General features: G+C 38.5%; 1 protein-coding gene across 6 annotated transcripts in view; it reads right to left on the bottom strand.

Moving 5' to 3' along the window:
• The window catches only part of rap1gds1 (RAP1, GTP-GDP dissociation stimulator 1), a 32,139-nt gene that overhangs the window by 2,943 nt on the left and 3,794 nt on the right, over window positions 1-25,402 (bottom strand). Inside the window, exons 3-14 of one of the 6 annotated variants that reach the window (XM_060874425.1) lie at window positions 23,222-23,329; window positions 22,142-22,264; window positions 19,920-20,045; window positions 12,814-12,960; window positions 8,858-8,986; window positions 7,441-7,566; window positions 4,434-4,577; window positions 2,937-3,068; window positions 2,173-2,307; window positions 1,935-2,060; window positions 825-970; window positions 588-741 (exon numbers count right to left, since the gene is read on the bottom strand). In XM_060874425.1, coding sequence (XP_060730408.1) covers window positions 588-741; window positions 825-970; window positions 1,935-2,060; window positions 2,173-2,307; window positions 2,937-3,068; window positions 4,434-4,577; window positions 7,441-7,566; window positions 8,858-8,986; window positions 12,814-12,960; window positions 19,920-20,045; window positions 22,142-22,264; window positions 23,222-23,329 — 1,596 coding nt within the window. The remainder of the gene's footprint in view (window positions 1-587; window positions 742-824; window positions 971-1,934; window positions 2,061-2,172; window positions 2,308-2,936; window positions 3,069-4,433; window positions 4,578-7,440; window positions 7,567-8,857; window positions 8,987-12,813; window positions 12,961-19,919; window positions 20,046-22,141; window positions 22,265-23,221; window positions 23,330-25,402) is intronic. The other 5 variants (XM_060874427.1, XM_060874426.1, XM_060874429.1 and 2 more) reach the window with 5 other exon arrangements.

The following is a 25,402-nucleotide window of genomic DNA, read 5'->3' on the forward strand; positions in this document are numbered from 1 at the left end:
TCAAAATTCAAACAAATACAGCCCCTGGATTCAATGTTCAATGAATGACAGACTTATAGAGATTTTAACAAACCTGTCAGTCATAGAATACTACTGACATTCTTCTCCCAATTAATCAGTTTTCACTGATTTAACACTTTTTTTTCCCCTCCTATTTTTAAAGCGTAAAGATCCAGAGCGAGATTTTCTCTTAACTAATAAATATGCGTTAAACCTATTCCTGAAACTCTTAACAAAACAAAGCTGAATAAATCATATAACAATTTATACTGTAAAATGTTACTTTAAAAAAGTAAAAAAGAACTAATTTATGCATTTGACAAACAGATCTCAGGAAGTTTAAGACATTAGCCAGCGTTTAGCTAGTTGTGGGCTTCTGTGAGCTCCTGCCTACAAAACAGGGCAGGGGTTTGATAGCGGTCTATGGTGTTTGGCTTTGTGTAACTTTTTGTAGCTGTCGTGTGTGTGTAGAAAGTTAATGAATCCTGAGATCAAGCATAATGTTGGCATTTTAAAACAATGTATATTTAATGTGAATGGGCTGATATTTTTCTCAAATCAGGTCACACATCAGGTGAAGCTTTCACCTCTGGAGAGCTTCATGTCTGTTTTACCCAAATCCAATGCTGCAATGAGACCCAAAGCCACCAGCGCTTCGTTCTGCATGATCATGTGCTCGCTCGTTGCCATGGTCACCAAGTGCTTCACACCCCCACACTGAATGACCGTCCGTACTACTTCCTGTTCAAAGCCGAGAAACACAGATCAATTACCAGAATCTCTGAATTTCTCATGTTAGTAATATTAGTGTGTAAGGCGTCGACCTTTGACTTGCTGTGTCGGATCAGCGCAGAGAGCAAGCGGTTGGACTCTCCCATCACTCCTGCATGGTCTTTGGCTTCACACCATTCTACCAGCCTCTCCACCAGCTTACGGTTTGTTCCCAACTGTTCAGCAGCATCCACTGTATCTCAAAAAACACACATCATCCACAGATTTATCAGTTCTATACCTAATGCTACAAATCAATCATTTTAAATCAGACAAGTGGTTATTAGCAGTTTTGTCACATTAAGTCATTTCTATAAATCTAAAACTCGACAAAAGCTCCCTTAAAACTACTTTTGAATCCATTATATTGCATTAATATATTTGGATTATTCAATTAATCAAAGCTTAGTAACAGCTTAAAGTCAGCTTATGGAGCAGCTAATTAACTTAATGTATTCTAAAAGAAATCTGAAAGGTTGACTTGACTTGACGTTGAGGTTCTTCCATTTTCCAACTAAAGCTGCTTTTTTTTTTTTTGCTTTGAAAAAACACTTCTTTTGGAAAGCCAGTACAATAAGTTTATAAGCTGCAACAAACATTTTGATTAGATTTCATTGTCATTTTCCTTTATGGGGGAAAAAAAACACAGCCTTTCATTATTATTCATATAAATTTATGCATGTAAAATCATTTACATTTAGCAATTGCTTTCTTTAAGTGCCATGGAGCTGTATGTAAAGACCTGCTGATATGTCACGGAAAACTAAAGCTTCTGGCTACATGCCGCATGCTGTGAATGCACCTGCCGTCGTCCTTGCAGGCTGCTGCAGTGTCACTCGATCTATAGCAATTAAATCTCAGCACCGTGGCAAGGATCCCGGTCTTAGTCCATTTCACTTAGAGGATAACGGCTTTCTAATTCACAGGACAGAAGGGAACTGGCTTATACCTGACAAAACCCTCAGTAATAGGATAAATGATTGGCTTATGTAATCTTTCAGTGCAGGAAATTCTGTTTTGTCAGTTTTTGGTCTAAAATATCTACGTCTAGGGCTACTTTGCCAATTTTTTTGTTGCAGTCAGTAAACACAAATCTGCAGGGTTTCACGTAAAAACAATTATGTGAGTAGTCAGAAGGGGAGAAGAAAGGAATAGCTAGATACCTTGTGTGTCGATAAGCATTCTTAATGTTCCCAGCAGCTTGAACTGAACTGGTGGCATTTCTGATTGGAGAAACTTCAACACCACGTCAGACACTCCAGCTGAAAGCATCTTAGACTTGTTCACCACTGATGAATAGATGGAAAGAAAATGTATTGCTTTAATACACACACCAGATTTTAAAGCGTCTATAGGGCTGATGAAATACAGAACAACTTAAGAGGAGATGTTTACACTGACCTGGAATTGCCAGGTTCCTTAGGGCACTGAGGGCTGCATGCTGCACAGTTACATTCCCCTCCTCAACATGTCTGTCCAGCAGGTCCAAAAGCATCTGCACAATTCCTGTGTCTACCATGTGAATGCAGTTCCCATCTGAAAGGAAGGAGCCAACTAAATGATCTAACATTTATATAACAGCATGGTGCCACAATGTGTGATGTTGCTACCTCACAGCATTTTATATGTTCTCCCCCTGATGCGTGGGCTTTCAATGGGATTCCTCCCGACTCTCAAAAATGCCTGTATGTGGACTGGCTATGCTAAATTCACCCTAGGTGTGAACCCATGCAGCGTGTGCACCAGCCAATATGTGACGACTGCATGGCAGTATCATAACAGTATTGGCAATAAACATAAGTGTATGCTGCAGAGCATAGTCTATCAAGTCATATGCAGATACACCTCACTGAGGAAGAGATCTCTATAAACACTGAGAAATATCACAGGAATCCTCATTGCAGTGTCCAAGCCTTAATTTGGTCAAAGAGCAGCAAAGCAATGCATTACATGGTATGACTGTGTGTATCTGGTGTATGTAACACTTAGCGACTGTAAAGCTGGCCGTAACGAATGTAAACAGAACTTGAAAGAAACATTCAAACTCAGAAAAGAAAAAGAATATTGTCTATTAATGATCATCTGTAAAAAAATATATATATGTACATACTTTATACTGTGTATGATAAACTACAATATATTGGAAATCACACCAGAGCCCTTACCATTGCGGGCGAAATTAGCGATAGCCAGAGCCCCAGCAAGCTGGAGCTGGTGGTTCTTGGATGGAACCCAAGAGAGAACCTTCTGGAACACACTACCTTTACCTCCTTCAAACAACTTTTGCATGGATTCATCTGGAAAAGAAAGAAATGACCCACTCTTCACTACTTTACTGTATACAATAGCACAGTAACTGTAATATTGTAGAGTACAATGTGGGACCATTTATGGGTTAACACTGAATGCCAAACATGACATAAGATGTTCTCAATGATTTGTTCTCCTAAATAAATGAAGCGGTTTATTACAATTCACAAAGGTCTACTACCTACAATACCCCTGAACTTTAAAGGATAACAGGGACTCAACACAGCCACATCAGCACAAACTAAACTGCTACATAAACCATGTAGTGCTACATTACAGTTGAAATACATTTCTCCTGATTAAATACGGCATCTAAATTCAGGGGTGCATAACAGAAGGCCGTCTGTTCTCCTCAAAAACCACAGACAAAAGACCTCACTCCATCTATAAAATGCCACACAGCTGAAGTGGAATTGTGTTAGCACCCCACGACCCATTCAGCCGGCATTAATTATTCAGAGTGAGATGAGAAACACACCCCGCTCGGCTAGCTGTATAATCTGCTGCCTACTAAGTAGTGAGAAAGAAAGAGAGTAACGGAGCACATTTATTTCCACATAGAAGCTTCCATTCTCTTTTCTTTTCCTCATCTACTTGTGTACATTTAACATAATTTTGCTCTTGAAATATTGCATTTTTAAACAAGTAGTATTTCAGTATCTCAACTACAAAAAAAATAAATAAATAATAAAAATAAAAAAAACCAATATAAACACAACAAAAGTTCTACCATTTATTTGTCGAACTCAGCTTTAATTTCTGACCTGGTGATCAAAGCAGTCTTCAGAAAATGTCTCTAACCCATATACATGACTATCTACAACCCATAACAGACTAAACACTAGACTATGTATTCTGTCTATAATACATCATTAACACCACTATGTGGCCCTATTATTTGAATGCTCATTTGTTAACAGACCGACATGTTGAGGTGTAAGTTGAGACTAGAGACTATTAATGCAGAAAGACTGCATTCTCCACTGGGACAGAAGAAGCTGCTACAGCTAAATATAGCAAAGTCTGCTGTAAGTCTGCTGTAACTGTTTGAGAGTGTGATGCAGAGCCAGACTGTCAGCACACAGTTACCTAAAATCATCAACATCCAAATACCTGATTAAACAAAGCAGGGATTATCAGTGTTGGTATCAGGACTGATAATGACTTGAAGGCTTAGTAACTGTGAGGATATCAGGATCAGTACTAAAAGATGAGTTTGCAGATATTTGAATAGCCCTAGTGTAGTTACTATTGAAAGGATACAAGCAGAATTTCAAAATAAATGAGAGAATACTACGCTACAAAAATAAAAATCACTATTAAGCATCAGTGGCTGAAGTTTTGAGCAGCACCTCCCAGCAGCAGCAGCACCATGAGGTCAGACGCTGTTTTGAGTTGAGCCAGGTCTTCCTCTCGGTCACTGTCCACAGTCTGAGTCACAACGTCCAACAGACACTCCACCAGACCAGCCTCGACCAGCTGCAGCTTTATTACATCTGACAGACAGAGAGAGAGAGAGAGAGAGAGAGAGAGAGAGAGAGAGAGAGAGAGAGAGAGAGAGAGAGAGAGAGAGAGAGAGAGAGAGAGAGAGAAATAAAGTTAGATAAACAGAGACAGACAGACAGACAGTCAGTCAGTCAGACAGAGACAGTCAGAGACAGTCAGTCAGTCAGTCAGAGACAGTCAGACAGACAGACAGAGGGGCAGTCAGACAGACAGACAGAGACAGTCAGACAGACAGACAGAGGGGCAGTCAGACAGGCACAGAAACAAACAGATTAAGAGACATTTGTTTTTAATGAAAGTTTCATGACTTATTAATGAAACATTAATAATCAGTCACTGAGCCCTTACATGTTTGCACAGCTCTGTGATTTCCAAGACTTATTATTTATGCACAATATGAGTAATATGCATAATAATCAGTGCTACATGTGAAGAATTTAATACCCTACATTATGTAACAAAACAATCAGAAGCAAATTTGTATGCAGCCCATCATACAGGACCAGGAATCAACAAAAAGTTTTGTATCTGAATACAGGGTCCAAGGCTGGTTGTAGATTTGTGACCCCTTTTCTTGCTCTTGGTTCTAAAACTTGTGAAATATTTGAGCCTCTGTCTCTCTCTCGCTCTCTCTCTCTCGCTCTCTCTCTCTCGCTCGCTCTCTCGCTCGCTCGCTCTCTCGCTCGCTCGCTCTCTCGCTCTCTCGCTCGCTCTCTCGCTCGCTCGCTGGCTCTCTCTCTTTCTATCTCTCACTAGTAGTACAATGTAGTAGCTTTTAAGTAGGACGTTGTCTTGGAGACTGGCAGGCTGAGAGCGCTGTTCTGTGCACTGAATGATAAGAAACTTTCAGACGGTCACCACAGCTTTCTTTTTCTCACACTTGGAGACTCCATCACACTAATTTTTCTTTTCCTTTTCATCCCTTACATGTTCAAGGCCCTATTATCCCTACACATTTCAGGTCTCTCTCAGGCTTCTCTCTCTCTCTCAGGCTTCTCTCCCTCTCCCTCTTTCTCTCAGGCCTCTCTCTCTCGCTCTCTCTCTCTCTCTCTTGCTGTCTCAGGCTTCTCTCTCTCTCTTTCTCTCTCTCTCGCTCTGTCTCAGGCTTCTCTCTCTCACTCTGTCTCACTCTGTCTCACTCTGTCTCAGGCTTCTCTCACTTGCTCTCTCACTCGCTCTCTCGCTCGCTCTAAAATGTTTCACCTTTAACATGTACCTTTAACACAAGCTCTCCCCCTGTGCTTATTTTCACTTATGTTTCACACATACACACCCTCACATCCATTCTTCCATTTTAGTTATTTCCAAACCGCTTCTCTCCTCATTTCTCAATCACTCTTTGATAGTTACTCTTATCTAAAAATGAATCACATTGCTCTCACTTTACGTTTACATGCATACATTCTTTTTAAAAAATTCAGTCCGTCTCCTGGACAAAAGACACAGTCTAGCAGCTGCGAGCTGATTTAACGTCACAAAAGTGGTGCGGATTTCAGCTGTTCACAGATCCCTGATTCTTAATGTGGGCGCTGATGGCAGAGAGAGCAAGTGACAGCACCCATTATCCAAACACAGTCTACGCTCAAACAACTCCAGCAGCTGGCTAATTGTAGACCAGTCTCTTATAGTGCTATGTCTGAAGAAGACCCAAAGCACAATTGGTCTATAATTCTGGTGTTTCTATTTGTTTAAACCAGCTTGTTTGAAACAGATACAAGTTATTCTAGATGGTGAAAAAATATGTAGCGCAATTATCAGCCATAACATTAAAACCTGCCTAAAGTATCTGCTGCTAACATGTTGGTGCCAAATACCACGTCACACCTTCAGAGGTCTTATGGCGTCCATGAAGGTGTGACGTGGTATTTGGCACCAACAAGGTAGCAGCAGATCCTTTAACTCCTGTAAGTTGTCAGAGGCCTTAATGGATCAGACTTTTTTTCCCCCAGCACATCTGATGTTCGATCATACTGAGTTCTGGGAAATTTGAAATCAAGTCAATAACTTTGTGAAAGGATGCATTTTCTTGCAAAATCAAATAACTGCCATTAAGGAATACTGTAGTGGGATTAATGCCAGATGGCATTAAGGAGTGTACGTGGCTTGCAACAACGTAGGTCCTAATGTAGGTCAAAGTAGCATCTACATGAAAGTCCAGGACCCAAGGTTTCCCTTCAGTTCATTGCTCAGGGAATCACACAGTCTTCAATTCTTCCCATAGTGCATCCCATAGTTCCATCTCTTTATCAGGTAAATGACACAAACACCCAGTCCACATGATGTAAAAGAAATGTGATTGATCAGACCAGGCCACCTTCTTCCATTACTCCATGGTCAAGCTCTGATACTCACATGCCCATTGAAGTGAACTTTCAGAAGTAGACAGGAAACAGTGTGAGCACTTGGACCGGTCTGCGGCTATGCAGCCTCATATGTGACTTCTTAATATAATATATACAGAATTAAAATTTTTCAGCAATTTGTGCTACAATTGCTTTTCTATGTCTTGGACCAGACAGGCTAGCCTTCACTCCCCCTTGTGTGCTGATGACCCTGTTATCATTTCACCAGTTGTTCTTCCTTGGTAGGTATTAAGCACTACATTCCTGGAACACCCTACAAGAACTGTTGTTTTGGAGATGCTCTGACCCACCTGTCTACCCATCACATTCTGGCCCTCAGCCAAAGTCACTCAGATCCTTACACATCCTTAGAGGGTTTTAGTGTTATGGCTGATGTGCGAGAGAGTGTACATTTCCCCATTTTAGATAGTGAAAGGTCCTAGTTATTCATAACTCTTAAGATTAAGCCTTGCTTTACTTTGCCATAAAACATTTCATGTCTGACTCTTACCGTTCTCAGCCAGAGGAGCCAGCACCTCGAAGATCATCTCCTTCTTTTCATGTTCCGCTTGCTTACGGAAAAGTCTCACTAGCTCCTCAGCGATATTTGTAGCAGCAAACTGCTCCTTACTTGATTCTACAAGAGACACAGTGACCAAACACATACACTTCAGAGTCATCACAATGGGGTTAAAAAAGCTTTAATAAACATCACGCATCATATAAAGGACTGGACAGTTTACACTTAAAAAAGCAATGTTCAAATGATATTGTATTGAGAAAGATAAACACATCTCAGTGCAGTTACAACTACACGTGCTTGAATAGTGTTGGGAACATCTGTTTATATACTAGACAGATACGAGACTATATATTCTTGTAGATCAATCAAATGATGATGCATTGGATATAATAACACGGCAGCAAGACAAATCACAGATTAATATTAATGAGCACGGTTACTGTTGTTTTTATAGATTCTACATAATTGGACTGAAAAATGTGTGTGATTATAGTTTTCTGTGGGGAGCCGTTTATTTATCATTTCTGGAAGAAGTCTCCATTGTCAGCACATGGGAAAGCTCCTTAAGGTTTTCCAACATTGAAGATTCATAACATGACAAACTGAATTTCTTTGGCCTTTGTAACTTATCACTTATAAATGATTACAGGAACTAACGTAACTATAAAAAGAATAAGAGTGCTTCTTTAACCCTTTTTTCAAAACATTGACTTATCAAACATTTTCAATTAGTTTAAACTGTTTTATCGCTGCAAGTCAAGACAAATATAAAATTAGTCTCGACACTGCTGGCTTTCAGTGTGAGACATTTTAGGATAATAGGGAATTCAATGCTGAACATGGACCACAAATTGGGTCCAAATACCATTTTTTGGTCTCTGACAAAAAATAATTACTGGCAGTGTGTCTATTAAAATGAACCTTAGGGTGCTTTGCTCCTTTCTTTTCGCTGCTTTGTCTCCAACAGTTATACCAGGAAAAAGGAAGAAAAAATAATTGCCAGAAAAGGCTTAACCAGCATTTAAGTGCTGATGATTCGTGTTCCATTCTAGTCCATTCCTGCGAGTTCTCACTCAAAAATGTACCCGTTTGGTTTCAGTGTAAGGTAGCAGAATTATAAGAGCATCAAGATAGAAAGGATTACAGGAGAAATGTAAAGGTCTGTTCAGAGTTTAGCATTATATTTTCAGATCAGTCATCTCATTAGCAGTTTAGGCCTCCTTGACCAAAAACTTGGTGTTACAAGGCCTGAGACTAATACTTCTGAATTAAAGGCAAGGTGAGTATTTCTGGATGCTTCTGTGCTTCTCTGTAAGTGGGGAGGAACGTTCTCTAGACAACACAAAAGATCAGGAGTCACATGGAATGAATTAATGAGGACTGAACAGGTCTGTCAGTTATTTACCCAGTTCTGCCAGGTTTCCAAAGGCAATGAGGCACATTTCTGTGAGTGCTGTGTTATGTGCATGGACTCCCAGAAGCTTCACCAAGGTGGGGATCACTCCCATGCTAATCAGCTGGGCCTGCAATGTGTCTGAGAATGCAAAGAGATTAAATACATCTTATTAACGTCAGCATTCACTTGCATCAGGGCACCAAAATGGAGTTTATTAGCTGTAAAATAAATGTTTTTGTAACCATCATTGCAACATTGCAGATATTGCTGCAACAAAGTAATCGCAACCACTTGTTTCAGTGTTAATTAAAATAGAGATACCTAAACATAAATTTAAAAAAAAAAAAAGGTCACAAAATAGTAAAGAAAGAACTCAATCAGCACTCTCATTTAGGAATCATGTAGATCTAAACAGCTATAACAGCTCAAACCCCTAATTTGATAATCTGACTGATACAAAAGTAGGGCCTACAATGATAATATCCATTCTGTCTCAGATTTCTGACACCAGCAGCATGAGATCACATGAATCTTTATGCTGCGTAATGAAACGAATCAGACGCCATTGTTTTTGTCCCTTAATGCTGCTGTATCGGTAGCCTTGTCACATTCAATTTCATCACATAACGAGCAAACACATCCCCCTCCTCAATGCAGCAAAAGGGTGATAATAAGTAAGAGGGAAAAAAAATATATTTTCTCGCAGTCAAGACTGCAGAACTGCACTCAACAACCCTGATAAAGACAGACAGAGGAGGCAAGAAAAAACAGAACAGAAATAGACAAAAAGGAGACCACTCAAGAGACAATAAATAAGATGTACGAGAATGAGAGACTAAAGAATCCAGGAGACCTAATGAAAAAGGTAGCGAGAGAAGGAGAGAGAAGGAGTGGAAACAGTGAGATATAAATGCCAAAATACTACAGAACAAAAAGAAACATAGGGTTAGATAAGAAGCATTTTCTCATCTTCAATGGTTTCATTCCAAGTTATGCTTTCTGGATTATGAACTACAGCACAAAAGGCCAAAATGCCTTATCTTTCTTTGGCAGTTAAGATCTCTTTATTTATTTCCATTTTCCACTATTTATTTCCACCCTGTAACCAGCACTACACAATGGCTAGCTTAGATTAGTAATTTACTGTACAGTGTAATTACTTATAGTCATAGCTGTAAAAATGGCACTTTACCGCCCTGATTGTTGACAAGATTAAAGTCAGGTACCTAAAGGAGTCAACAGATTTAGCGTCTATGTCTCTCATTAATAAAATACACATACAAACAACACATCAAATTCTTGGAAATCCATCCCGTGACTATATCTGCCACACACCTCAGTGAGCAACTCCCTTAGCTCTCATCTGAGCAGAAATTTTCCAGATGTTTTTGACAAAAGAAGAAGAGGCTATGCCTCATTCTGCATTCCTTTAATCTTGCAGCTACTGGCAAAGCTCTGCAGTACTATAGCCTTAGCATCAGCATTAGCATGAAATACATAAGCCACAGTGTACAAACACTAAGCCACTGGCTTGGGCACAAAAACATTAACACCACATAAGTGCAAACACTTTTTAAACATATTACAGACCGCCCCACTTCAGCCCAGTGTACGGTCAGGAATTTTACTTCTCAGCTTTGACCACATGCGTCCTGGGAAGGAGAGAACCGTCTGTAAGGCCTCCATGAAGCAGACACCATAAAAGTTAATAATACAATCAAATGTGGCAATATTCTGTGCTGTGTCTGAATCGTTGGTGTGATTTCTGTGACTATATGATGGATAAGAAGGATTTGTAAGCCAACAAAGCTCCTTCCACTCAAATACAAATAACTACTCCAAATGTAACCAAATTTACTGCCATTCATTTGTTCAATAGTGAATATATGCTCGATTTGTTTGTCACTCTCAGCCAATGCCATGCTGAGGTCGGTGCGGTTTGTGATGTTTGTGCCTTTAAATTGGTGATTTTTTTTGTTTAAGAAACAAAAGCATCAAACAAACAGCCTACTGTAAGTTTTATTCATTTTATATCAGAGACCAGCTAAGAACAACTTACTACATAGGAGACCATAGTAATGAGCTCTACTCTGGGATCTGTTGAAGAGGTTGGGAAACATTTGATTTACTCACATTCTTTTAAAGTAAAAAGGATCAGTTATTCTGATCTTTTATTCTTTAACTAGGTTGTCAGTTATTTGTCATCCAGCACCAAATAATGGATCAATGCTAATATAGTGTTTAATAAGGTCATAGATGTAACAGCAAATTAAAATGGTGCACAAATGTTAATATACTTATGATACGTTTGACACTGGTAGAGTAAAAAAAAAAAATAATCAAGAATTCACACCTCTTAGATTTCTATTTCCACTTAATGCAATGCATAAAACAGTGTAGAAAAGGTTTGCTTTAGTATTAAAGCTAATCTATTACTGCCACACAGAGTGACTATAGACTTACATCTCCGAGTAAGGAATTTTTTATCCATTTAAACTACAGCGAGGAACACGATTCACTGAATTAGGACTTTCTCGTTGTAGTCTTATCACACTGATGAATCTGACAAGACTAAAGATTGAGAACAGTGCAGAAAGGGAAAGAAAGAGGACAGAAGCCAAGAAAGATTTAGAGACTGGAGGAATGTGTACATATAAAGCCCTTATATGTACCCCAGGTTAGTATTCCGACATTCAGCTTAAGACGGATCCAACAAACCCTGCTGTGATTTATTCAAGCTTGTAGTTACGAGCATGAATAGTGTAAGCTTGGAGTTGCTGAGTGGTTTGTGCACTTTACAAATCAAGTCATAATTTTCGGTGTACTCCTATGTACTGGTTTTCAAGCAGCAGGACAGTATGAGAAACTCTGACCCCAATTTAGATTTTGCTAGTTCTGAAAGGTAAGGCACTGGAAAGTAATTACCATTTTATGCCCAGCCACGATGCCGGCAAGACAGAGAACAAAATGGAGCTTGGCTTGTCTGTTCATTATTCAGTGCAGGAACAGAGAGATAAATACTCAGCATGCATTTTTAGTCCAAGTAGAATTCTAGCTAGACTTCCTTTTATTGCTGATACTGTACCATGTGCTGTTACCATCAAACAGCCACAGTGATTAGAACAGAAGCTTTGTCTTGGTTTTGAAGGTATCAGACGCTGCCTGAAGCAGGTTTAAATTTAAAACAGAATGTGCCCACAAGAACATATATTTAGTAACTGAAGAGGGAGAACAGCTCAACTGTCCTTACTTTTCTCAAAGCCAGAACTATTTAAGAGCAAATGTTCAATATTTCATCTCACAGCTGAGTTTTTTGACCCACTATGTCACTACCACAATTTATTACAGAAGAGCTCACATTCTTTGTATCAGGGACTTCTATAAATGTTAAATAAAGCTCACTGAAGAGCAGTTTACTTGAGATGATACTGTTTCTCACATATATTATTCATGTTTACAATAAATTTGTTTAAAAAAATAAATAAATAAATAAATAAACAAATAAATAAATAAATAAAAAGAGCATGCTTTTTTTTTTTTTTTTAGATTTTTTCAAATCTCACAAAATGCATTTTCAACTAACAAAAAAAAACAACTGGCATTTGGTTAACTTTTACTCGTACTGTATATTACTAGAGGGCTATTGTAAATTACTTTCTGGTGTGTGATTAGTGACCCATCATTTAGAACACACTGTTCAACATTTATCCTCATTTGAATGGTCCCCTAGAGATTTTAGCATCGACACTCAACAACCTGTCAACAGTCTAGCACATAATAGAACACACACTAAAACCAACAAAGCCGAATAGTTATCAGCTACTAAGCCAAGATTCAAAAAGGAAACTAAATTGTTAGTTCCAAATAGCCTAATAAATCATTGCCAGTTTCTTGAGCATCTCAGAATTCATCTATAGGGAACCATCCAAATGTATGTTTCCCCCAAGATGGGGTTCGGTCATTACCATTATCATTGCTATAGTTCATCAGCATGCCACAAAAGACAGTCAAGAGCTTCCCGGTGGACGGGTCAGTGTTATGGGCCAGAGCCTTAATGTGCTCTGCTACTATCTGAGCAGCGCCCGCTTCGTGAACTGCACTTCTGCCCTCATCTGCAAAACAAAGAGGTCACGTAAAAATAAACAGGACAACAAAAAGATACAAAAAAGACAACAACCTACAAATCATAAATGACAGCAAAAGGGGGAATTAACGCAACTTAAATTACATATGATGGGATTGGGATATTGCAAAATAAGTGCAGGTAATTATTAGAACAGGAAATTTGTAGATATGGTTCAAATAAAAAAAAAGAAAGAAAAAAGAAAGAAAATATAGTCAAACACAAAATTACACCACATAACACCCAGTTCGTTTTTTTTATTGGCGGTTTCTTTTTAGTGTCTCTTGTTTCTCCAGGGTGTCAGGCTACTGTCATGTTCTGTACAATCATGATCTGAAGTGAGGAAGTCATTTTCAACAAGACAGCTAACTCCAGACTTTAACACTGATGCCCCACAGAAGGACTACACACTAGGTGATTGAAAGACAAAAACCTGAAATAATAAACTACAAATAACACTGTGCATGTTATACAAAACATTCTCTTCATTTGTCTTGTGTTCTCTACTAGAGCAAATATACTTAACATGCACAGTGTAAAAATCATGTCAGATAGAGCCTCACTAGCCCAACCCCACTTTCCGCTCTTCTTTCTTCATTACCACTCCTCCATTCAACTCAATAACTCCCTACTTTTTCACACATCTCCTCCACTCTGCTAGAGGAAGGAAACATCTTTTTCTCTCCCCCCAAACAAATTACAGGCCATCACTCAAAGCTGCAGCTGCAGAGCTGACAGCAGTGCAGCTCACAAACACTGGGGATGAAGCTAAAGGAAAACATTAAATGGATTCAGGATTTCTGGTACCCACACAATATTTACACAAAATTGAGTTTTACGTGTTACTGATTATTAAACCTTGACAATAAATATGAGTCAGCATACCCATTTAATCAGAGAGACATGCTGAGACTTTTTCAGGAACATTTGTTGGACCATATTGTTGGTTCCATAAGCAAGTAAACCTGATCGACAATTGATGTTCTCAGCTCTGGAATAACGGTAATGTTAATGTACACTTCAATTCAATTCAATTCAAGTTTATTTGTATAGCGCAATATTTTACAATGGACATTGTCTCAAAGCAGCTTTACAGAACATAAACATAGAACAGAAGATAAACATAAGGAGTAGTATAAAGAATTAATATAATAAAAATTCAAAATATATATAGTTCACAGTGTGTATGTATGTATGGATGTATGTATGGATGTATGTATGTATTTATCCCCAATGAGCAAGTCTGAGGTGACTCAGGCAGCAGTGGCAAGGAAAAACTCCCTTAATTGGTAAAGGAAGAAACTTTGAGAGGAACCAGACTCAAAGGGGAACCCATCCTCCTATGGGTGACACTGGAGGGTGTGATTACAAATACACTTGACTATTGTATGATAACCACTATGAAACCACAAAGAGAAAAGCCAAAGCAGTGCGAGTGTCTGAAACGCAGCTAAGCAGTTGGAAATGTCTGACATTTTTCAAGGCAGGGTAAGCGTTTTAGACACACACCCCTTAAGAGTGTCATGCTGTGGACTCGTATTCTGTTACACAGCAAAAATGACATCTTGGCAAAATCTTGAATGTCTTGAATATACAGGTGCATCTCAAAAATAGAAATGTCATTGAAAGGTCCATTCATTTAAGTAATTGACCCTGTGTATTATATAAATTCAGTACACACAGACTGAAGTAGTTTATGTCTTTGGTACTTTTAATTGTGATTTGTCACATTTAACAAATCTCAAAAATATAGAATACTTCATAAGACCAATAAAAAAAACATTTTAAGTGAATTGTTGGCCTTCTGGAAAGTATGTTCATTTACTGTATATGTACTCATTACTTGGTAGGGGCTCTTTTTGCTTTAATTACTGCCTCAATTCGGTGTGGCATGGATTTGATCAGTCTGTGGCACTGCTGAGGTGGTGTGGAAGCCCAGGTTTCTTTGACAGTGGCCTTCAGCTCATTTGCATTTTTTGGTCTCTTGTTTCTCAATTTCCTCTTGACCATACAGTATAGATTCTCTATAGGGTTCAGGTCTGGTGAGTTTGCTGGCCAGTCACGTGCACCAACACCATGGTCATTTAACCATCTTTTGGTGCTTTTGGCAGTGTGGGCAGGTGCCAAATCCTGCTGGAAAATGAAATCAGCATCTTTTAAAAGCTGGTCATCAGAAGGAAACATGAAGTGCTCTAAAATTTCTTGGTAAACGGGTGCAGTGACTTTGGTTTTTAAAAAACACAGTGGACCAACACCAGCAGATGACATTGCACCCCAAATCACAGAATGTGGAAACTTTACACTGGACTTCAAGCAACTTGGGATATGACCTTCTCTACCCTTCCTCCAGACTCTAGGACCTCGGTTTCCAAATGAAATACAAAACTTGCTCTCATCTGATAAGAGGACTTTGGACCACTGGGCAACAGTTCAGTTCATCTTCTCCTTAGCTCAGCTAAGACACCTCTGACGTTGTCTGTGGTTCAGGAGTGGCTTAACAAGAGCAATATGACAACTGTAGCCAAATTCCTTGACACGTCTGTGCGTGGTGGCTCTTGATGCCTTGAACCCAGCCTCAGTAAATTCCTTGTGAAGTTCACCCAAATTCTTGAATCAATTTTGCTTAACAAGCCTCTCAAGGTTGCGGTTCTCTTGGTTGGTTGTGCATCTTTTTCTTCCACACTTTTTCCTTCCTCTCAACTTTCTGTTAACATGCTTGGATACAGCACTCTGAACAGCCAGCTTCTGTACCAATGAATGTTTGTGGCTTACTTAAATGTTAGGTGGGTTTTTGTTAAATGTGAAACAAAATGATCACAATTAAAAGTACCAAAGACTTAAACAACTTCAGTCTGTGTGTACAGAATTTATATAATACACGAGTTTCACTATTTAAGTTGAATTACTGAAATAAATTCACTTTTCCATGACATTCTAATTTATTTAGATGGGACTGTACTTCAATATATTTACTACTTCCTATTATAATATTCTAACAAACCAAATATAAGGTAATTTCCTGAAGCATTTATCATACGCAGGGTTGCAGGGAACCTGGAGCCTATCCTAGAGGACTCCGGGCAAAAAAGGCTTGGGAAAGTGATGCCAGTGGCACAAAAACACACTCCACAAAGAATTTAGAAATGCCATTCAGCATACCACACGTCTTTGGCTGAGGGAGGAAACCAAAGTACCCAGAGAAAACCCCTGCAGCATGTTGAGAACATGCAAGTTCTTCACATACACGACAGCGGCCTGAAAGCAGAGGAATAGACCATCGAATCCCAAACCCCAAAGCAAATGTGCTAACCGCTAAAAACCATACAAAAACCATAAAAGATGACTAAAATTTGTTAGTTGCATATCCCACATTGTACATCTATCACAGTTTTTATAGCAATACTCTCCATGTGGTCACCAGAATAATTGCAGTCACTAATCACTAGCTTTAACTAAGTCAGTCTAATCAAATCCAAAGAATTCAGAAGCTGGTGTTTAATAACATTCAAGTCTGGCTGCTGTTCCTAAAAACCTTAAGCAGGGAGAGGAATCTTTACTGTTTGGACCTGGGTACAATATATACACTTTAGATACAGTTATGATATCCCTACTATGAGGAGTACCCAAAAGAAACTCTTCTGAAGCACAGGCAAACATGCAAAAATTAGCAAAAATATCTGCTAATACCATTACAAGCTTGAAATTATTTTTTTTTAACATACAGTTGGTAAGTGGTGTACAATATAGACGAAGGAGCCTATGAGTAGACTGGAATTACACAACATGAAAACATGGCAGTCCTAATTCAGGCCAGGTCAGTTGGAGCAAACGGTTGATCATAGAGGACAGAGCAGAATGGACAATCTGGTTTGAGCTCACAGGCAGTCCACTGTAACTTAAACAACTACAACTTTACAACCATTGTGAGCAGAAAAGCATCTCAGAAATCACAGCGCAGAATTCAGAGAACCTGGAGGCCACTGGGCACCAGAAGGTGATGATAGATAGATAGATGGATGGATAGATGGATAGATAGATAATTTCCCTTAAATTTAAAAATAAATTGTTTTTTCAAATAATAGTTAGGCCTATTTAGAAACTTCCCTCATGAAGCTGGTTAGGAAATGCCAAGCCTGCCAAAGGTTTAATGAGGAAAACTCTTTAAAAGAGAGAGACTCTTTAAAAGACAGAGAATGAGAGAGAGAGAGAGAGAGAGAGAGAGAGAGAGAGAGAGAGAGAGAGAGAGAGAGCGCTCAACTATGAGCAGGTGTGTTTAAACACAGTATGTTTTATAACTCAGGAATTCTCTCTTGTTTATAGTTATAGCTACTGTATGTGTGAGAGCTGTGAGTCATTCCATGTGGCATGAAAAATGCTCCAGGTCTCACTCACCCATGCCCACGCAGAGTCTAGGACAGCTGCCCACTACTCACAACCCCCACATAAACACATGAATCATGAAGAAAGAAATAGAGAGCGAGAGAGAGAGAGACAGAGAGAGAGAGAGAGAGAGAGAGAGAGAGAGAGAGTGAGACCTGAAAGGTGGAGGGATGAGATGGCCTTGAACATATAAGGGATGAAAAGGAGAGTGAGAGAGCGAGAGAGAGAGCATTCACCATCAGGCTCTGATTGTTACCGAGCATCAGTCGTCGAAGGAGTCTTTTCATAATTTTTCCTAATGATCCATCAAAATTATTCCGATATTAAACAATATTCACAGACATACATGCAGATTCCTTGGATAAGCATGTTCACCAGGATGAGACACTGAGGAGAATTAATCTCACATGTAAAATGAACAAACGCCTGCAGTGGACTGGATGTCACTGTGATGATTTGCTGACTTAGGCCCAGGGTCATTCGCAGCTGAGCTCCAATTCAGCTGCTCCATCAGCCGGCACACCACAGAGCAGCGGCACAGGAGTGACGGAGAGGCACTTTTCTATGCTCATAACTGCATGGTTCAGACATTTATGAGGAATTCGACTGCCAGTAATTTAGCCAACACATTTGTGATTCATGTGTTTCACTGCTGGGGGTTCTCCAGACTCATTCTGTACATACACTTCTGTTTTATCAGTTTTTCCTTTTGTACTTTGGCTGACTAATAGAGACAATCACTTATGACAGTGCTGTTTGGGAGGGGAAATTATATGGTTGTGGTCTGTGCATCTAAAAGCACAATATGTGGAGTCCAGCAAGCAGCAGTGAATAGATCCTTCTCTGTGTCTCATGATAACAGGATTAAATTCACATTTGTTATTTGGAGAGTTGCTCACTCTCTATATGTTTTTCATCTCGTACAACATTATTTATATCTATTTCACTTGGTAGATGCGATTTGAGATTTCCATTCTTCTCCTTCCCTGAGTGGGTTATGCTACTGCTGTGCAGGCACACTATGAGGAGTGAACATTCCCGAATTCTTAGCCAAAAAATGTCCACTCTGATTAAAAAAAAAAACACATTGCCGTTTAATATGAGTTTACACTAAGCTTGAATGATTATTATTCATTTTTCTGGAAAAGGATGTCTGCTGAATGCCGTAAATTATTATTTGCATCCCACAACCAAACTGTTTGACAGAATCCCAAACAACTTCCTTTTTTAGTTAATTGTGCTCAACCCGGAGTATAAAAGTATAGAAAGACACACACACAAACACACACAGAGTATTCATAAGTGCCATGTATGGCCTACAGACACTGGCCAGGCATAATATTAAAACCCATTGACAGATAACGTGAATAACATTGATTATCTCATTACAGAGCTGAAAGTTGAGGTGATGGAAGCAGGTAAAATGGGCAAGCGTAAGGATCTGAGTGACTTTAGCAAGGGGCCAGACGGTCATGGCTAGACGACTGGGTCAGAGCATCTTTAAAACAGCAGGTCTTGTGGAACGATTAAGACCTCAAAAATACTCCAAGGAAGGCTCATTGATGTATATGGGGAGCGAATGTTAGACTGCCTGAGTCGATCCCAAAGAAGATCACAAAAGGTAATGCTGGCTAGGATAGAAAGACAGCTGGCTATGATAGAAAGAGCTGTTTTGGCAGCACAAGGGGAACCTACACAATATTAGTCAGTTGGATTTAATGTTCTGGCTGATTGGTGTGTCGCGTAGGACATAAAACAGTAGAGAACACTATATCTGTATTTATGTGTTTATTATTTTTTTTAATTCTCTCAACATGTTTAACACAAAACTCCTGATTTGAAATGAATTGTCAATAGAAATGAGTCTCACACCTTACTGTTTTTCAGACACTTGACCTAGCAGCATTCTATAGCAGTGTTTGGCTATGAACATGTATGATTTCTTCTTTTGTTCTACTCTAAAAGATACAAAACACCCACACAACTCTGTATTTGCTGTGAAAGACTCAATGTTCACAAATGAAGCTGATGAAATGTTCACAAATGAACTGCGCTATTATATCCATTCTGTACACCATTTTGTTATTGCAGCACTTCGCTGTGTGCTTAGCATGAAAACTCACATCAAGAGACAGCAAAGCAGCAAAGTGTCTTCCAATTTCTAATCATCAATTAAAAAAAAAAAATTAAAAATCACAAGTTGCCATGAAAGGACCAGGCTAATTAGCAAGCATACAATGTGAATAATTATGGGGAGAATTAAGCAGAACTCTAATGAAACAATACACAGTAGGCTGTTATTATTCCTGCACTTTGAATCCAGAGATTAAATCAGATCCATAGTAACAAAGCAATTATGAGTAGGTGAGTGAGCAAGTGAGTGGGTACGAGTTATTTGCAGCGTCTTGATCAGACAAATTTAAATGAGTCATGAAAAGACAGTGTGTCCAGATTTATTTGCTATATAATCAAAAGAACACACACTTAACTGTGATCCACTTTCCCAATAATGCTCTACAATTTCCTACAGACCCTGAAACACGACAGCAGCAGGGGACGAAGACTTACGGCTGTCATAGCAGATGTTACCCAGGGCTCGACCCGTCTGAAGAAGCACCTCCTGGTCCTTGCAGTTAAGCAGCTGAACCAGTGGGGGGATGAGGCCTGCGTCCACACAGGGACTTCGCATGAATTCTGTAATGAGACACATACATTACAAATCAATCTATACTTGTATTGACACCGTCCCTGATTGGATGGGTTAAAATAATATGCCACAACACTGCATATGGGCTAGAACATTTTTTAATTTAATTACAGTTATGCTACAGTGAGTTACTTTTTATGGCTCCAGCTCACAGCTGCTGTTAACTACAATGCAGCAACTGTCTCTTCTGTCAAACGTGATGTTAAAAGCATGCAGTAAACTAACAGATGCTTTTATACAAAAATGTTTGAAATCTATAACACAGGTATTACGAATGCAATACAGTGTGTGTGTGTGTGTGTGTGTTATAAAACCTATACAATTCTTTTTTTAAACTACTACAGTAGAAGCTTTAGTTTGTGGTTAAGGTTATGTTTAGGATTCAGTGTTGAATTTTTTAGTACCTTCAAGTGAGTTAAATACGTCACGTACGTAACAGATACAACAATCTTTAATACAAATTTTGTGTTAGATGTTTATTTTTTGACATCTACTTTATTGAGTAAAATAAATGCAAGCATTTCCAAATACTACTCCTCAAACAAACCAAAAAATTCAGCGTTACAGAAAATGATTGTATGGCAGTAAAGTAGTAACATTAATTAGCACACCAAACAACTAAAGGCTGGCAGGTTTTATCTGGAGAAACAAAGAAAGTGTGACAATCAGAGTCTACAGTAGAACTGTGGCAGATTCTCCAGGATGCTCAGTAAAACTTACTGGTCAATTTCTATATAAAACTGTACCTGAGACTATTGAACCATTTTTCTAAAAGCATGCCTTTGTGCAGTTTAATACCGTTCGCTGCTCATTAATAGATTTGAAAATGTTATTTTATTATTTTTAGAGACATTTTTAGAGAATCTTTACACAAGCTTACATTTTAATTCCCATGGGAATGAATAATGCACTCTAATAATCTACAACATTTGATTAGTACTTTATATAATCCTACATCCTGAAAAAAAAAACAATCTAAAGTAGAAAGTGTTAGAAAGTCAAAAGCATTTTTCTTTAAAAGAAGGTCTTTTAAATGGATCTGAAGAAATGGGACATCAGTCTCCATTCCCCATGCAGCGCTAAAGCCTGAACCGGACAGACCATAAATGTTCCTGGTGCAAAGCTGCTACCAGTAAAAGGATACCAAAATCATGCTACATCAGCGGGCTTGCCTTATTAGACACCACACATTAAGCTAAAAGCCCATTCATTATTTTAAACCTTTTTTCTTTCAAAAACCCAATTCACTGCCAGTCTGTCCTCTCCAAGCTTTCCTGCAGCAATAAGTGCTTGTATAATTAGCCTAAAAGCATGGAAGTAGGCCAAGCACTGACTCGGCAGAATTTAGGTTTTATGGCTTGTGCAGGTTGGCAGCAATGCAGAGCAGGACATAAACTTATGCAGTAGCTGGAGTGAATATTGAGTTGATGCAGTGTGCATGATTATTGCATTGACCTGGAAATTAGTGTTGTAGATACTTGAAAAAAATACTTATTCCAATTAACTGATTGCTTTCTGGGGAAAAACTAAAAGAAAACCCGGATTTGAGCTTCAAAAAGAATAAAAGCCTGCTGTGCTGAACACAGCATTTTAGATTCGCTGAACTTTTAGCCTGTCTAAATCCAAATGTCTTCGACAAAAATCCTCTGCTGTAAATGTTCGCAAAAAGAATAGTCTCACAGTCTGCCAAACCTTCAGGAACAACATGACTGTGTCTGAACTTTGGGGACTAACAGTCTGCAGAAATCTACCAAACCTTCAGCTTATACAGTACTCTCATAGCAAAAACACAAAATAGCATTATTTTTAATAATTATAAATACATTTCTCATGATTCTAATAATACAGCGTTTCTGATATGTCATTTCAGCAGTAACAGTTTACACAGGGACAGTAAGGAAGATGCAGTATTTACATTTTAAATGTAAAATGTTACATTACAGTGTTCAGGATGGAGAGCTTTGTGGTTTCTCAGTAAGCTGTGGGTTTTTACAAATTACCAAACGTTTGTGTACAAGTAGGTATATCGCTGTTACAGCTAGCACAGCTCAGCTCATGGTAAAGCAGGATTAGGAGTCCTCACCGTTTTTGGCCACCTCCGCTATGATGTTGGCGACTTTGGGTGTGCAGGAGTTCTGTGTGGCCAATAAAGAAGGCATCAGTGAAAGAATACCTATCTCCTGGATTTTTCCACTGGCTTCCACATCTGAAAATAAAGATGAATTAGGAAGACTTAATGTCATGACAGAGGAGGGAAAAAAGCATCACATCACATTCTCTTTTTGTTTTGAGATCATTTATCTCTAGCTCTGTTAGGAATTTGTGATTTCGTAATCACAGAAATATATGTTAAAAAAAAAAACAAATCGACCAAAATAATCCTGCGATATTCAGAGGACTTACAATTTTTCAGAACTACGACAGATTTATTAAGATTTGCACCATTATGCACTGTGATGTTATCACAGCAGACATTCAGTCAAATCCTTCTTCGGTTTTATGTGATTACAGCAATCATAATAAGTAATTACATTTATATATACACACACACTATTTCACTCGTAGTACATTAAAAGAAGACATTTAAGAAGCTTTACATTAACAGCACCAAAAAAGTTGCATTGCTGCAGTAAAATCAAGCATTTAAAAAAAAAAAATGCGTAAAATCCTGGAGGAACTGATTTCTGCTTCCTATTAAGACCTTACAAAGACCTGCTTCACTTCAACTGTAATGCCAAGAAATCTGAAAATCAAACCGAAATACTGTTCATATGCTGTGACTAATCAATGAATAATATGCAGAAGCACGAAGGGACAGTTTCACTCTTCCTTCTCTGAGGTGCCCTGAGGATCAGAACAGCAGCACCTCTCAGACCAGAGCACTACTCCCATCTGAATATATATCAACAGCATAGTATTTGGGGGGGAAACTGAAAAAAGTATCACCCTTCCAACATACATTTACAAAATACTGCAAGATCAGACCATTAGAGTGAAGGGTGTCTATTGGTAGTGTAAAATTGGCAGCAAAATGGCAGTACAGAATATACAAATTGTAATCATCTATAATGTACAGTACATCCTTCCAAGTCAGTTTCTATCCTAAAATTCAAGAAATGATGAAATAAAAGTCTGCTGTGATATAGCAAGTTGTTTTGCTTACTGTTATGGACCAAAGCTTTGAGCAGGCAGTCCAGGCAGCTCTCCACGCTGTCTGATGCACTGTCCACTGAGGAGAGCTTCAGCGTCTTCAGGGCGTCGTCCAGGTTATCTGCCAAAACAGATCGATTTAAAAACACTAGTCTCAAACAGTGTAAAAAGAAATGCCAGCCTCATGAGTCAGTCTTATAACTAACACATTAACCACTAACCATTTTACAGGAACAGCCCACTGGACTTTCATTTAAGTTCACTGATATCCGAAAAGCTTATTTTCTGTCCCTAAATCCAGCTGGTGTTACCAGATTGATTTTCACTTTCTCACCACGTTAGTATAATTTCACTCCAGATGCTGTGAAAAAGAAACAGATGACTAAGAAGTTAACAAGTGAACTTAGAGGCATAAAGATTTCCATAGCTCATGGTAATATAATCTGTAACATTTACCCAATTTTCATATCATTTAGGGGTTTCTGTGATTATCTACTGAGATTTTAAAGAAAATCTGAAAATGTGTGCTTTTCAGATAAAACAATAACATTAGCTTATGTTTAATACATGACAGGCAAGTGTAATTTATTACTTTACCATTTTACACTGGGAAAAGGTCAAGTGTACATAATACCGAAGTGTTCTGAACACTGTACTTACATACTAGTGTAGGTTTCCTTTGTATGTTTTACACAGAAACACAATGTTATGTTACCATAGTATATTATATCTCAAAGAAATGCTACTCGGAATAGAACAGTATACATTTTTTTTCATTGCAATATATGTGTTCTGAATATGTATTTTATTCGACCAGTCAAAAAGCAATGTGCCTGATAAGAAGAATTTACTAGATGAAATCAGGAATTCGTGAATTATACTGAAACATATAAGAATGCTGAAAACGTGTACAGAGCACCGCACACCAACATTTACTAGCCTCCAGCCAGAGCTTCATATCTACTCAGAGGGTAAGCTTTGAGGGATGGGGCACTAGAAAATAACCTAAAACAAAATAAATACCACAATTCCACTAGCCGCTATCACTGACAATGTAAACGACGATACGGCTGGAAACAAGAAACCTGCTTCCGCCAAAAATGACAGGAAACTTCTGATAACAGGAAAAAGGTGGAGTGGTTTTCCTGTTGAAACTGGTGTACAGGAGCGTGATTGATCTGACTACAGCATTACAAACCCAAGCTGGAAACATTAGGTTCCACATGAAACCGTTAAGGCAACAGTTCAATTGATTAATTCATTCATACTATTTATCAAATTTTGATTTAGTAGCTTCTGATCCATTTGTGGCCCGAGTAAGGCCTTACATTAATAAATGAAAATCATGACAGAGAACAACGATACAAAATGACCAAGCTAATAGAGAAATCGTCTTGCTAAACCATTAGATTATTTACACACCAGTTGCCTGTCCTTTTTCAACAATAATCAATTTAGAATCCGCTACAATTGCTAATCAATGTATGATTGTTGACTCGATTCATGAGCATCTGAGACTAAGACTGGAAGAAAAAATAATAATAATCACATTTTTATTTCACAAGGAAATCCTCTGATTTTACACTGAAATGCGCACACATTAAATAAGCTGTTTCAGTCCTAGAAACTCTGAATCAGGAAATAAATATCCTATAGAGATATCATATCCTATTCTAGAACACTGTGATATTCTATTTAAGGATAAATTGCAAATAAAGATCTCTAGGAAATGTTTAAGTCTCGTTATTACATTAAAGATATGTAATACCAAACCAGGACAAAGAACATCATCCAGAAGACACTGTAGGTAATGAATCTCAGTTCTTCCAGCAGGTATGGCGGCTCTACAGGGGAAGCCAATTAAAATCATGTGAATGGCAATGCTAGGGACTTCTGGTCAAAGTATAGGGATTAAAAGGGATATATCTGTGCTATTAAGGTGCCTACTTCAGTCATGTTTGAGTTAAAGTCAATAGGAGCACTCAGCGGGTGAAGAGAATAAGCAATGTTTCAAATGGTCTGTCAGACTACTTTATTATATACAATGGAAAACCTTGTCTGAAACACTAGCACAGTAGCTAACTGTTTCTGAAGCAATATCAACAATATCACGCCCACAAGCCTGCTGAACTGCAGTCTACAGAGAGCCCAGACTTTACTAAATAATAAATAGGTAAGCAAATAAAGGATTTGA

This window comes from Tachysurus vachellii, chromosome 7 (assembly GCF_030014155.1).
Source record: "Tachysurus vachellii isolate PV-2020 chromosome 7, HZAU_Pvac_v1, whole genome shotgun sequence".
In the NCBI taxonomy this organism is placed as follows: Eukaryota; Metazoa; Chordata; class Actinopteri; order Siluriformes; family Bagridae; genus Tachysurus; species Tachysurus vachellii.